The 12,372-nt window shown below is 40.0% G+C and overlaps 1 protein-coding gene across 7 annotated transcripts in view; it reads left to right on the top strand.

The window, feature by feature from the left end:
- The first annotated feature begins 642 nt into the window (after positions 1-642).
- PTER (phosphotriesterase related) overlaps positions 643-12,372 on the top strand; it is a 59,078-nt gene continuing 47,348 nt past the window's right edge. For 3 of the 7 annotated variants that reach the window (XM_063101295.1, XM_063101302.1, XM_063101297.1), the window contains exon 1: positions 643-1,430. In XM_063101295.1, coding sequence (XP_062957365.1) covers positions 1,407-1,430 — 24 coding nt within the window. In that variant the 5' untranslated portion in view covers positions 643-1,406. The other 4 variants (XM_063101296.1, XM_063101299.1, XM_063101301.1 and 1 more) reach the window with 4 other exon arrangements.

A 12,372-nucleotide genomic window follows, 5' to 3' on the forward strand; every position in this document is an offset into this window, starting at 1 on the left:
GGCACTCTAATGTTAAAGACAAGAAAACTCAGGCCCAGGGGCCACAAAAAGAATTGGGAATACAAACCCAAATTTCTATGTATTCAAGATGGGGATCCAGATTCTATCGTGGGGGGACCAAATTGCCAGTGCACCACCTCTGATTTGTTATCCGCGTAGAAAACTGAAAGAGCTAGTAATGTTTCCATTGCATGAAGAATCGGAATCTGGGGAAAATGTGCCTGCTTCCTTCCTTCCCGGGGATCTAGCTCCTAATTCTTTCGATTCAGCCAAACTAAAGAAAGATAAGAAACCTCCCATTCCAGGGTATCTGGGGGGTATCTACAATAGACTCTTGCGCAGAGGAAGTAGGCCCAGCAGCTGAGCGGATGCTGCAGCTACAAGTGGACACTCACTCAGTAATAGGCCGGGCCGCCAGCCAGGCCGCCTGCCAGGCCGCCAGCTGGCTGGTGCCTAGACGTAACCTGGAGGTGGGCGTGGCCTAGGGCGAAGGCGGGGCACGGCAAGAGCCCGCGGGGCGTGGCCTAGAACAGGGTGGAGCGAGGCCCAGGGTCGGGGTGGGGCGAGGCCCAGGGTCGGGGTGGGGCGTGGCCTAGGGTCAGGGGCCGGGGGAAGACCCGAGGGAGGGTGAAGTGGGAGGAGAGTGGGGACACGGAAAAGGCCCGGGAAGTTGGCCTTGCGGACGGTCCGGGGGAGCAGGCGGCGCGCAGCGAGCACAGAAGGCGCGCGAGAGCCGGAGCGGGCGCGGGAGCGGTGGGCCCGGTAGGAGGGGTGGGGCCCAGCGCCGGGGTCGCCGCGGGGGCTCCCTGCCGAGCTCGGCGCGGGATTGGCTGCGGTGAGCCCTCGCGGAGGCCCGCCCTGGAGCAGGGCCTGCGATCAGCCTGCGCTTTGACCCGGGGGAGCTGCAGAGACTGGAGCGCGGGAGGCTGGCCTGGGCTCGAGGGCTGGGGAACCGAAGTCGCAAGTCCCAGGAAGCCTGACTTGAGAGCCCGAGGCCGAGTTGCTCGACAGAAGAGCTCCGGGGGCGTCGTCGGGCAGCTGTGCTGGGTTGGGGGCGTCTCCTCCCTGCTCATCCTCCTTGAATAAGCTTTCTCCTTGAATAAGCTTTTTTTTTTTTTGGCCGGTAAGGGGATCGCAATGCTCGGCACGGTGTGGTCCGCACCACGCTCAGCCATCCCTATACAGGATTCGAACCCGCGGCCTCGGCGCTACGGGCGCCGCGCTCTCCCGCGTGAGCCACGGGGCCGGCCCTGGAATAAGCTTTTGACAGCATACTACTAAGCCTCGCGGCCCCAGCCTTGCCATTTATTTGACCGTCTCCTGGTTCTTCTATCATGACTGTATTCCAAACACTTAGGTGCGCCTCCCCACGGATACGAGCAAGGTGGATACAGCAATGATGTTGGATGACATTTGTAAAGACGCCTCAGGTACACTGGGAGCTGCAAGGGGGGACGTTTATAGATGAGAGCTTTCCCGTGGTGTAGAAACAAGAGTCCATTCGTCCCCAAATCACTTTTACAGTGGAGGAAACTGACAAGCATTTACTCCTGTCCTAAAGGATTGTCGCATTCATTGTCATAGAGAACGAACATCTGTAAGAAAAGAGTCCTACGATTTATGACACCTACTTGGCCCCGTTACATTTTATTTTACATAGACAGTAGGGTCGTACAGCAGTTATCCTAAAGGTCTGATGTAATTCCAGAAATAACCAACCCCCTTCAAAGAGACATCTCAGTGCATACTGCAAAGAAAAGGATCAGACAACTTGCTGTCGATAGCAAGGTAGTAACTTAATTTTTAAAAGTATAGTTCGAACACCAAACTCACGAAGTCCGACTTTATGAAATTATGTTTCATTGGTGGAGGCTGGAAGCTGCTTTAGTATTATAAAAGGTTACTAAAATATATGTAATGTAGATTTTTTAGAATAAAATAGCAAAATGTGTTTTATTTCTATCTCTTGATTTTAGAATTATAATAGGAATGCCCAAGCCTATATTTTTTGACAGTTTGTAAAAGCTAATCACCAGGGGTCATGTCTGAGCCCTGTGCACTCTAATTTAATCCTCTCCACAGTCCTGTAAGGTAGTCTCATGGTAAATGAGAAAGATGAAATGAGAAAGCTAAGGCACAGAAGGGTTAAGCCATATTGCTGGAAAGTTTAGAGGTGGAAGAAAATCTATGTCTGACTCCAAAGCCTGTGCTCTTACCCCTTAGACCACCCCAAACTTTGCACGTTACACTTCTAACCCCATGTCCAGCAGGGACTAAAGGTATACTCTTAAAGGGGCAGTAAGAGGAGTTGCTGGATTAAAGAATTTTGGACCCATAATTCCAGTACTGGTTCCAGCTCTGTGACTTTGTACAAATTGCTTATTTTTTCTAAGCACATAAAGGTAATTGATCTCTAGGTCTCTACTCAATCTCATAATGTGTGGATTTATGAAAATAAGATCCTGATTTTACCATTTAATGATATTTTGGGTCAAATTTGGAGTTGAAATTACAAGGTGGTCAGGAAAGGTCTGCACATTTAACCAATAAATATGTATTTTGTACCTGGATTCACACTGGGGCTACAGTAGAGAACAAGACAAATAAGGACACTAGCCTGTTGGAGTTTATATTCTGGTTGGAGTTATTGGTGGAGGCTTTCTATCCACCTTATATAAAATAACACTCCAAACTCCTCAAACACCTTGGGATTCCCCATCTTCCCACTCACTTTATTTTTGCTCCATATTGCTCATTCTCATGTGACATGCTATATATTTTATTTATAAACTGTTATTTATTTCCTCCTATAAGAATGTCAACTACATGAGGACAGGGTTTTTGCTTCTCCAGCAACTGATGCTGTACCTTATGCAGAGTAGGCTCTTACTACATACCTGTTGAATGAATGGATCTGATAAAGATTTTGGATTTTTATTCCACAGAACTCGCTGATGAGTTGGATGTGGTAGTGAGAGAAAAGGAAAATTCAAAGATGATTCTCAATTTGCTGGCTCGAAAACTGAGTAGATGTCAAGATGTCAATTAATAAGAAGAGAAAGGCTAGGGAAAGGGCAAATTGGGAATTGGGATAGGGAAGACAGAAAGTTCTTTTTGGTACAGATTATATCTGTGATGAGTGGATTAGTTATCTATGGCTACATTTAAAAATACCCTAAAATTAGCAGAGTAAAGCAACAAATATTATCTCATATTTTCTGCGGACCTAGAATTTTGATGTGGTTTGGTTGGGTGGTTCTGGCTCAGGATCTCTCGTGAGGTTGAAGTTAAGCTGTTGGCCAGGGATGCATTCATCTCAAGACTTGACTGGGGCTGAAAGATCTGCTTCTTGGCTCTCTCACACGGTTGTTGATAGACTCCAGTTGGCTGTTGACTAGAGACCTCAGTTTCTTACCACGTGGACCTCCTCATAAGGTTGATCATGATATGGCTTCATCCAGAGCAGATGATTCAAGAGAGAAAGATGGAAATCAGTCTTTTTAGAACCTGATCTCAGAAGTGGCATACCATCACTTCTGCCATATACAACCAATCACACGACCAACCCTGGTGCAGTGTGGGAGGGAAGTACACAAGGGTGTGACCACCAGGAGGGATGAGGCTGTTGGGGGCCATTGTAGAGGCTGCCTGCCACAAGGTTGAGATGTTCAAGTGGAAATGTCAGATAGGCTTCTGGGTATATTATACCATAGCTCACAGGAGAGGTCTGGGCTATAGATAATTATGTGAAGTCATTAGTCATGATATATGATGCTGTTAGAAATGTATAAGAGGACCCAGGGAGAGAATATAGATAGATAAGGAAAAAGGCCCTTGGACCCAGTCCTGAGGGCCCCAACACTTAGAGGTCAGTGGGGAGGATCCAGCAAAGGAGGGTGGTTGATGAGGCAGGAGGAAAATCAGGACAGTATAGATTCTGGAGTGACTTACCTGAAAGACAAGTTTCACTAAATAACCTTCTCCTTCTCCATGAAGGGTAGAAATTACTTTGAATGTGAAGTGAAAAGCATTTCTGAAAAAAATGCAATTTAATGCAAACTGAAGTGTGAGTAGTTAATTTTTGAGCCAAGAGGATCAAGGAACAAGAGAACACATATATAGAGAGAACATTTAGAGTCTTGAGAAGTACATGTCTGTGGACTTAGTGCCTTCTGGTCTGGGGCTGGGCCATAGGGTCCCTGTGATTATACTTATGTCAAGAATCCCTATGCAAGGATTTTAGAGATTGCTCTTGAAGACAAAATGATGAACTGTATAGCATGGGAGGAGCTTGGAAAATGTCCACTCTTGCTTTTTTGTGCTTTAAAGTGTTACTATACAAGGAGTCTTTCTCCTCAAATATCTTAAACCGTATAGTGACAATACTGAGAATTCCTGATTAAGCTCTATCCTGGTCAGTAGCCCTATGAACTTGACTGAGATGGCTGTTGAATATTTTTCTCATACAAAATGAGGCCTCATTTTGTTTTCTTTAGCTGTTCTTTCTAATGTATTTTCAATGGTCCAGGGTTTTCTTAATACCTGGTTCCACCTGGCCACCTTGCATGAGCTGGTTCTGTGGTTCTGACTATGTGCTTTGCAAAAGGTATATCCACCTGAGTACAGATACCTCTGCCTGCTCAGCCTGGGAGTCATGAATGTTATCCATTTCTCTGCCCGCTTCCAGGCAGGTATGGCCAAGTGACTTGTTTGGCCAATGGAATGTAAGTGGAGTGACATGTGTCACTTCTATGTTTTGAAAGTTTTAAGAGCCAGTGAGAGATCTGTCACAATATCTTCCCCTCTGCCAGAATGCCCACCCTGATAGTGGTAACTCTGTCAGCCTGGGCCATGGCATGAGGACAGTAAGCAGAGTTCTCTGCTACCCTGTATGGTGTACAGTGAGCTAAAAATAAATTTTTGTTGCGTTTAGACCCTGAGATTTGGGGATATTTTTGATACTGCAGCACAGCCTAGCCTAGCCTGCCTAATATACTCAGGTAAAGCCTGAGCCACATGCATCCAGGGATTCCTGGCTCAAGTTTACCAGACACCTTGGGAACCTCAGGGAGAGTGCTGTGGGAGGTTTGCCTTATCATTAATACTCCTCTTACTGCTGGGGAGATGGCAGTTGCACTGGTTCCCATAATGCTCTATCTAATCAGTGTCATGATTTTAGTCAAAGGTGGCAAAAATGGCATTTAGATGTTTGATTACATTCTCTAAGGGTCTGCTGGTATTAAAGTGTAAAATATATAAAGGCTCAGTGCCTGGAAGGGATAGAAATTAAGGCTCTTATTTTTACTTTGAAAATCACAATTTACATATTTTTTAAATTTTCAGTGCACTTTCAAGTTTTCCAGTATAGAGGAATGTTTATGATTAAGTTGTGAAAAGATGATTCTTTCCCAAATGTAGTTCTCAGTAGATGCATTTCAGAAATTATTTTGTCACCAAAGGACACTTGAAATGAATCATCCATACTTACCATTGACTAATTTTTTTTTCTTTACTATACAGCTTCAAAGATTATTTTAAATAGGATTTCCTGGTTATCTTATTTCAGATCTCAGGGTATCAAACGTAAGCTTTACTCTCAACGTCCTGGAGGCAATATGTTCACTCTTTTACTCTGACTTAAACAGAAGTGAAGCAGGGAGCATTTTGCTTTGGGCAGAGCTGCGCTGCCTTCTTGGGGAGGTTGGCTATAAATCCAGTCTCCCTAGAGGTTAACAATCAAAGTTCTTCCCCTCTCGTACTCAGACGAGTGATATGATGATGATAAATTGCTTGGACATGATTGCCCCAAGCTCTAGTGTGATGAATTATGTTGTTCAGGGCATGACCACAGATTCTCTATTGTCAGTCTGCAAGACTAAGTATCGGCAGTATCCGTAAATAGCCTTCTGCCAATTTTGGTGTCTGCTTTGCATATTTAATTCTCTGTTTTCACAGTTCATGGTCCTTAGTTCTCAGTCATCTCTGTCTTCCGCTGAAATCACTTAAATAATCAGCTTTTTGTTTTTTCTGGTTCTTACTCATTAAAAGGGTGTGGTGTGCTCAGTTGTCGTATAAAGTAAACGTTGAGTTTTTCTTCACAGAACTGTTAAAATAGTAACTATTAGTCCTTTTTACTAAATCCAGAGTAATAACAGCTTATCTTGCAGTGGCTTAATTGGGTAATTATTTGGTATTCGAAAAGCACTTTGAAGAGAATACTGGTAAATATTGTCGTTAATTTAATGCTCTTTTGCATAATTGAAAGTTCATTGCTACCACAAAAATCTTCAGTATTATTTTGTCCCAACAAAGATTTCCTTCTTGATGTTGCTATTTTCAAAATTATATATGTATTGATTTTTAAAATATTTTAAATATTTTTACAAACTCTCAAAGTTTTCTCATGTTTATTCCTTCACATGTTTACATGTCTCATCTACTACATTCCCTGCATATCTGAAAAGTTAACTGTTATCAATCTTTCTCTTGCAAAGTTTGTAGGAGAGAGAAAGCCAGTTCAGGGGCATTTCATACCATACAGCTTCTACATATGTTGTGTGGTATCTGCTTAACTTTTCAACAAGCTTTCTCATTATACCCTGACAAATAATTGAAAAGATGATTTATTTGGTCTGAGTTCATGCCCTGAACTTTGATCAGCTGATTGTCACCAAAATTTGTCAAAATGGGTTAGGTCACATTGCACATGCCTGGCCAGCCTTCTTGGCAGAGTTTCTACTCACTTTATAGATCAGGAATCCCCAGGTGTCACTAAGGGCCATTTCCTCTGTTACTGACTGTACTTGTATGCCTTTGCTTGGCTGCCATAACAAAATACCACAAACTGGGTGGCTTCAATAACAGAAATTCATTTTCTCACAGTTCTGGAGGATAGAAGTTCGAGATCAAGGTGTCTCAGCCGGATTCATTTCTTCTGAGACCTCTCTGCTTGGCGTGTAGACGGCCGTCTTCTTCTCTCTGTATGTTCACATGGTCGTCTCTCTGTGCATGTCTGTGTCCTAATCTCCTCTTCTTATAAGGACACCTGTCCTATTGGATTAGAGTCCACCCTAACGGCCCCATTTTAACTAAATTACCTCTGCAAATACAGTCACATTCTGATTGATATTCTGAGGGTTAGGGCTTCAAAATATGAGTTTGGGGCAGGGGGGATAAAATTAAGCCCACAATGCTCTTACAATAGTAGTGGTCTCTGGAAACTACTGTTTTTGAAGTTATTTTCCTTGATTATCAAATTTGAGCCTCCAAGTGATGACTGCAGATATGTGGAGGGTCCACTCAAGTTCAGGATCTTCTCCATAACATTACTTGGAGGAGAGCTTTATGCTTGTCAGTTAAAACTTTGAAATACTTAGATAAAAATTGAAGCAACATTATTAAATGAATTGGATAGAGTTTATTAAGCAGTTAACCAAGAAATGCATATAATCAAGCATACCTATTGTCTGAACTACAACCATCCAAGTATTTGCTAGAATGACTTGCAGATATTTTTACCCAAAATTTCCTCTCCAAATCAAAAACATGCTTTGATTACTCTTTTCGTACTATCAAAAAGAGGAAAAAGATATAGAGTATGGTGTAATCCTATCTCAGCTCTTCTCTCTGTAAGGTGGCGTCCTGTGCTCATGTTGCTTAAATGTTTCGTGCCTTATTGTCTCCATATTATCAACTGAAAGTGTCCAAGAAAGCAGAGGAGTCTCTGAAGAGAGAGGTGAGCCAAAGAAGCTGGAAAAGTTCTTATATTCAAAGAAAATGCAGGGAAATGTGAAAGCATAAAAGATCTCAGTTTGGAATTTCCTGTCCCCATCTACCATGCAAACTATCTATCATTGATTCTGGGAATCTTTACAATGTTCCCTCAGAATAGAATAACAAGCGTCTTTTCAACCCTTAAAAAATCTTTTGTAGTAAATTAATATCCATGAACAATCCTTACAGGATTATATGGGTATATAAGAGTATGTGAGTAATATTTGGTGTAATTGATTGGCAGTTTTAAATGAACTATGAAACATTTTTTCCTTTAAAAACTGTTTTAAATTAGAATTATTGTTGAAGCTGAGCAATGGATACATAAAGGTTCACTATACTATTCTCTCTACATTTGTGAATTTTTGAAAATGTCTGTATTGAAAAATTTAAATAAAAGATTGTTTTAAAAAAGAGAAGAAATGAATGAAATATATAATCTCCTATGGTGCAAAATTCGATAGGTTTTCAGGGACGGATTAAATGAGGTATACATGCATATGTTAGACAATACACATGTAAGGAAAGTATGGTTTTAATTACCAGTAGCTCCATAGAAAAGCAGCCTCTCAGGCTACAATTTCTCCAAGTTTAATCTCTTACTTCAGAGCTTTCGCATTTGCTACTGCACAAGTCCATTAAAACAGGGATTTTAGAAGAGGCTGTTTGCCTCCAATGCACTATGCGTTGTTAGTGCCGTCTGCCTAATACTTTCTATGAAAATGTCCTCTGCAATTGCAGGAGGGATCTTACAAGCTGACCTTAGACAAGGAAAGCTCTCCGTCAGGGTTTCTTCAGAGGAGAACTACACCAAAGCCCTGTCTCCCACTGTCACTGCCAGTGCCTATCCAAATTCTCCCAGCATCCACATCTAGAATTAGAAACTGTCCTGGGCCTCATGTGTGAGTGTCGCTCACCTTCCTGCATGAGTCTCAGGTTTGATGTAGATTCCCTTTTGCTTCTGTGCTGGTTTGAACTTGCCCCGTTATCATTAAGTAAAATACATCTTCAGAGGTGTTCCTCTTTCTCCTGGGCACTAAATATTTTGGAGCAGCTTCTGCATATGTAGTAAAGGATCTGCTGAGACATTGACTTTGCAGCCATATTTGATCTGGCAGCTGTACGGGGAGGAAGAAGCCTCTTGCAAATAGTTGCAATGCCTCTTTTTGACATTCTTCTTTCCTCCTAGGGATTATCTTTTCACTTTTTATCCATCAATGTATTTGGATAGAGAGATCAAAACATGTCAAGCTAAGAGTTCCAAGTTTAAAATGATGTCCATAAAGATTCTATATAGTTCCATTGGTCTTTTGAATTTCATTTAATTGTTAAATGTAGTATATAAAAGAACATATACTTTTTCTGAGCATTCGACCTTTGCTATTACTGATTCTTGCTATGGTGTGTAGTCAAAAGGACTAATTTCTAAATTCCTTTTTTTTTTTGGATAGATCGAATCAAGATTCTAAAAGATTTATGTGGAATTTTCATAAGCATTATGCAGTGATGCTGTAGTTTTTTTGTGAACACGTTTCTACTTTCTTATTTTTATTTTTGTGTTAGTAATGTCTTGGCCAAAATAAGTTTATATTAATTATTCCTATATAAAGTAATAATTTCACAAAATTAGCATTAAAGAGAGTTTATTTTAAAGTTGTTCCTGTATAGAGAATGATATATTAAACTTTAGAGTTTTAGTCCATAAATATATTGGAAGGCTTAATAACTGGTTGTACTATGTGTGACCAGAATGTCATAATCTTTATAACATATACCCTATTGATATTTTTAAACCATCATTTAAAATAATGTCAACAATTACAGGATCAATAAAAAGATCTGAGAGTTAAAATTGGATAATAGCTTTTTCTTCCTAATTAGAAGTCAAGATTATATTTCTGATGAGTTGGGTGGGATGTTACCCTCAGAAAAGAAGTTAGTTCTTTAACAGGCCAAAGAAATGAATGTGTTACCAAAAATTGTAGAGATGTTGATATGCCCTATAATTTTCACAAATTCAGTATAATTTTTATTAATTCTTGTAAAACTTGGATTTATTCTCATATCATCTTCAAGAGTATTTGCTATGCTTGGGTATTACCTTTACCACTGGTTATTTAATCTTTTTTAAACCAATTCACTCTTTTACTTTAGCTCCGTCACAAGCACTAATATCCATGAAGCCATAGGCTCTCAATGTTTATTACGTTGTTTCTAAAACACATCAAAATAAATACTTGTTTAAAACATTTCAAAATACCCATATACCACCTAAAATCAGTGTGAACTACCAGTAGGATATCTATCATACTTGAAAACACTAACAAAAACCAAGCAAATTATTGACTTTTTAAATTTATTTCACCATCGACTAAAGAATTAAAAAATTCTTTTTTTTAAAACAGTTTTCAGTTGCTCAGACCATCAGCCTAACTTATTTGAGGGCTAATCTTGTGTCTCTATTTTATTCTTACTCACAAGCAGTATAACAAGTGATAATAAATAATTAACAATCTGGAACTTCTAGGTTGTGAGGCATTTGTATTTCATTCATCTGTTAGTAATAATCTGTTTTTTATAGAAGGTTTATAGTAAAGCAAGTACTGTAATATGGTTGGTTTGAGTACGGTTTGCCTAATGGGATATCAGGAAAAGAATCTGTATAGAGAAAAGTATCAGTAGGTTTTGCATTCCTTGTATAGAAATGATCTGTCTGATTTTCTACTATGCATTTATTCCCATTTATTTTATATTTGAACAAACTGAACTCTTGGACATTCAGAGTCCATTTAGACCCATTTCATACCTCTGCACATAGAATCATAGAAGTTGTAACCGTAAGGAACTTTTAGGGTCACTTTGTTCAACTCTTTTGTTTTATTAATGAGAAAACTGAGGCCCACAGACCAAGTAATTTGCCCAAAGACATGTTTTTCACATACCGACTTTTTGTAACATTTATGCAGTTGGTAAAATTCTAGTTTTTCTTCCTCTTGGGGAAGGAGTAATATGTTCAGAAGAGCACTGTGTTGTCCTATCTGTGTCCATTCTTCCATTTCTGAAATATAGTAAGTTAAGATTAATTTTTGCTGGCACTCAAGATATTTTATAACTACTATTATTTGTATCAATAAAAGATTAATCTTTTATTAGGGTAGATGTTATCTTGAATTAGAGAATTAACCTATTAAACCAGGAAGCATTTTTGTTGCCTTTAAAATCATGAATGAGATAGAGAAAGAGAAAAAACAAAACTCTGATATTTTTCTAAGTAGTATCAAGATATATTGTACATAATAAATATAATTTCTGTTCTTATGCCAAGCATACGTGTGTTTAAACATCAAAGTTCTTGATTTTTAATCTGTGATCATGTCTAATAAGAGAGCAAATAAAAAACTGATCATGAAATGTAATAAAAGTACCTTTTGATATTAATACATAATGGAAAATGCATAAAATAAGTTACTGTAACGAATACACCAAAAAGTGAGAGTTTAATTTCACATGATGCCTAAACAAGAACTCAAAGGAGAGGATAGTAAATGCTGTAGAGACTTTACCCATGAAGTTAAAAATAACTTCTAAAGGAAGGACAGCTAGTTTTGTTCATTTAATAGGTTTATATTGCTCTGCAGCTTCTTGGTAAAAGTAGCTCTGAACACTTAGCATATGTTTATACTTTCTGTGTTCTAGTTTAAAAAGTACTGTTAATTCTTTTTTGGAAACCGAGCCTCTCAGAGCAGTTCCGAGGTTTCCCATGCACCCACAACCTGAGAAACAGAAAAGTAGCGACCATTATTCCTCGCAGTGCTGTGATTTGCCATAACGAAGAAAGCAAGCAAGTCTTTAATAACGCAAGAGACATTGTAGTTGTTGATTCCTCTGCTATTAATGCTACTGGAGCGTACGTATTCCACCTTTGTTCACCTGTGTTTTCAGGCTCAAAGCAGCTCTGAAACCTGTGCCTTCCTTCCAGTCAGGTTAATTTATTCATCCACCCATAGATATTTATAGAATGTCTGCTATGGGCCAGTCATGGTGCTAAATGCCCGTGGTGATGTTGTTCTCACTTAAACATTGAGCAGAGAGGATTTCTTGAGAGTTGTGATAATTCATTTGCACTTTTCCTCTGGTATCCCCAGAGAATGCCAGATTAGAGGCCCCTCAAATGAACACGATATCCTGCCAGTTTCTGCAGTGTGTGTCACTCATTGACACATGATACTCATTTTATACCAGGGTTTCAAATACAGAGAGCACACCAAGGAGACATTGGGGGCTGGACAGTGCTTTTATGCACAAGAGTTTCTTTTTTCTGGCCCTTGATCTGATGCTCAGTAGAACAGCCCTGCCCATTCTTTTCTTAGTAATAAAGGACGAGGTCCAGCTTCTAATCTCTTCACTGAAGTACCTGCAGAGGAGAGGCTTCCTGCCCATAACTAGTTATTGCTCTTTTCTTGGGTAGGACTGTGACTGTGTTTGCTACTAGAGTCTTTGGTGGCCTTTCTTCTTCCCAGAGTTAGTTAGAATACAAAGATGCCAGCCAGACTCTTAAGAATTCTAACACACAGCCCATTTCTGCCACACATCATTATG

Source organism: Cynocephalus volans, chromosome 6 (genome assembly GCF_027409185.1).
Source record: "Cynocephalus volans isolate mCynVol1 chromosome 6, mCynVol1.pri, whole genome shotgun sequence".
Classification (NCBI taxonomy): Eukaryota; Metazoa; Chordata; class Mammalia; order Dermoptera; family Cynocephalidae; genus Cynocephalus; species Cynocephalus volans.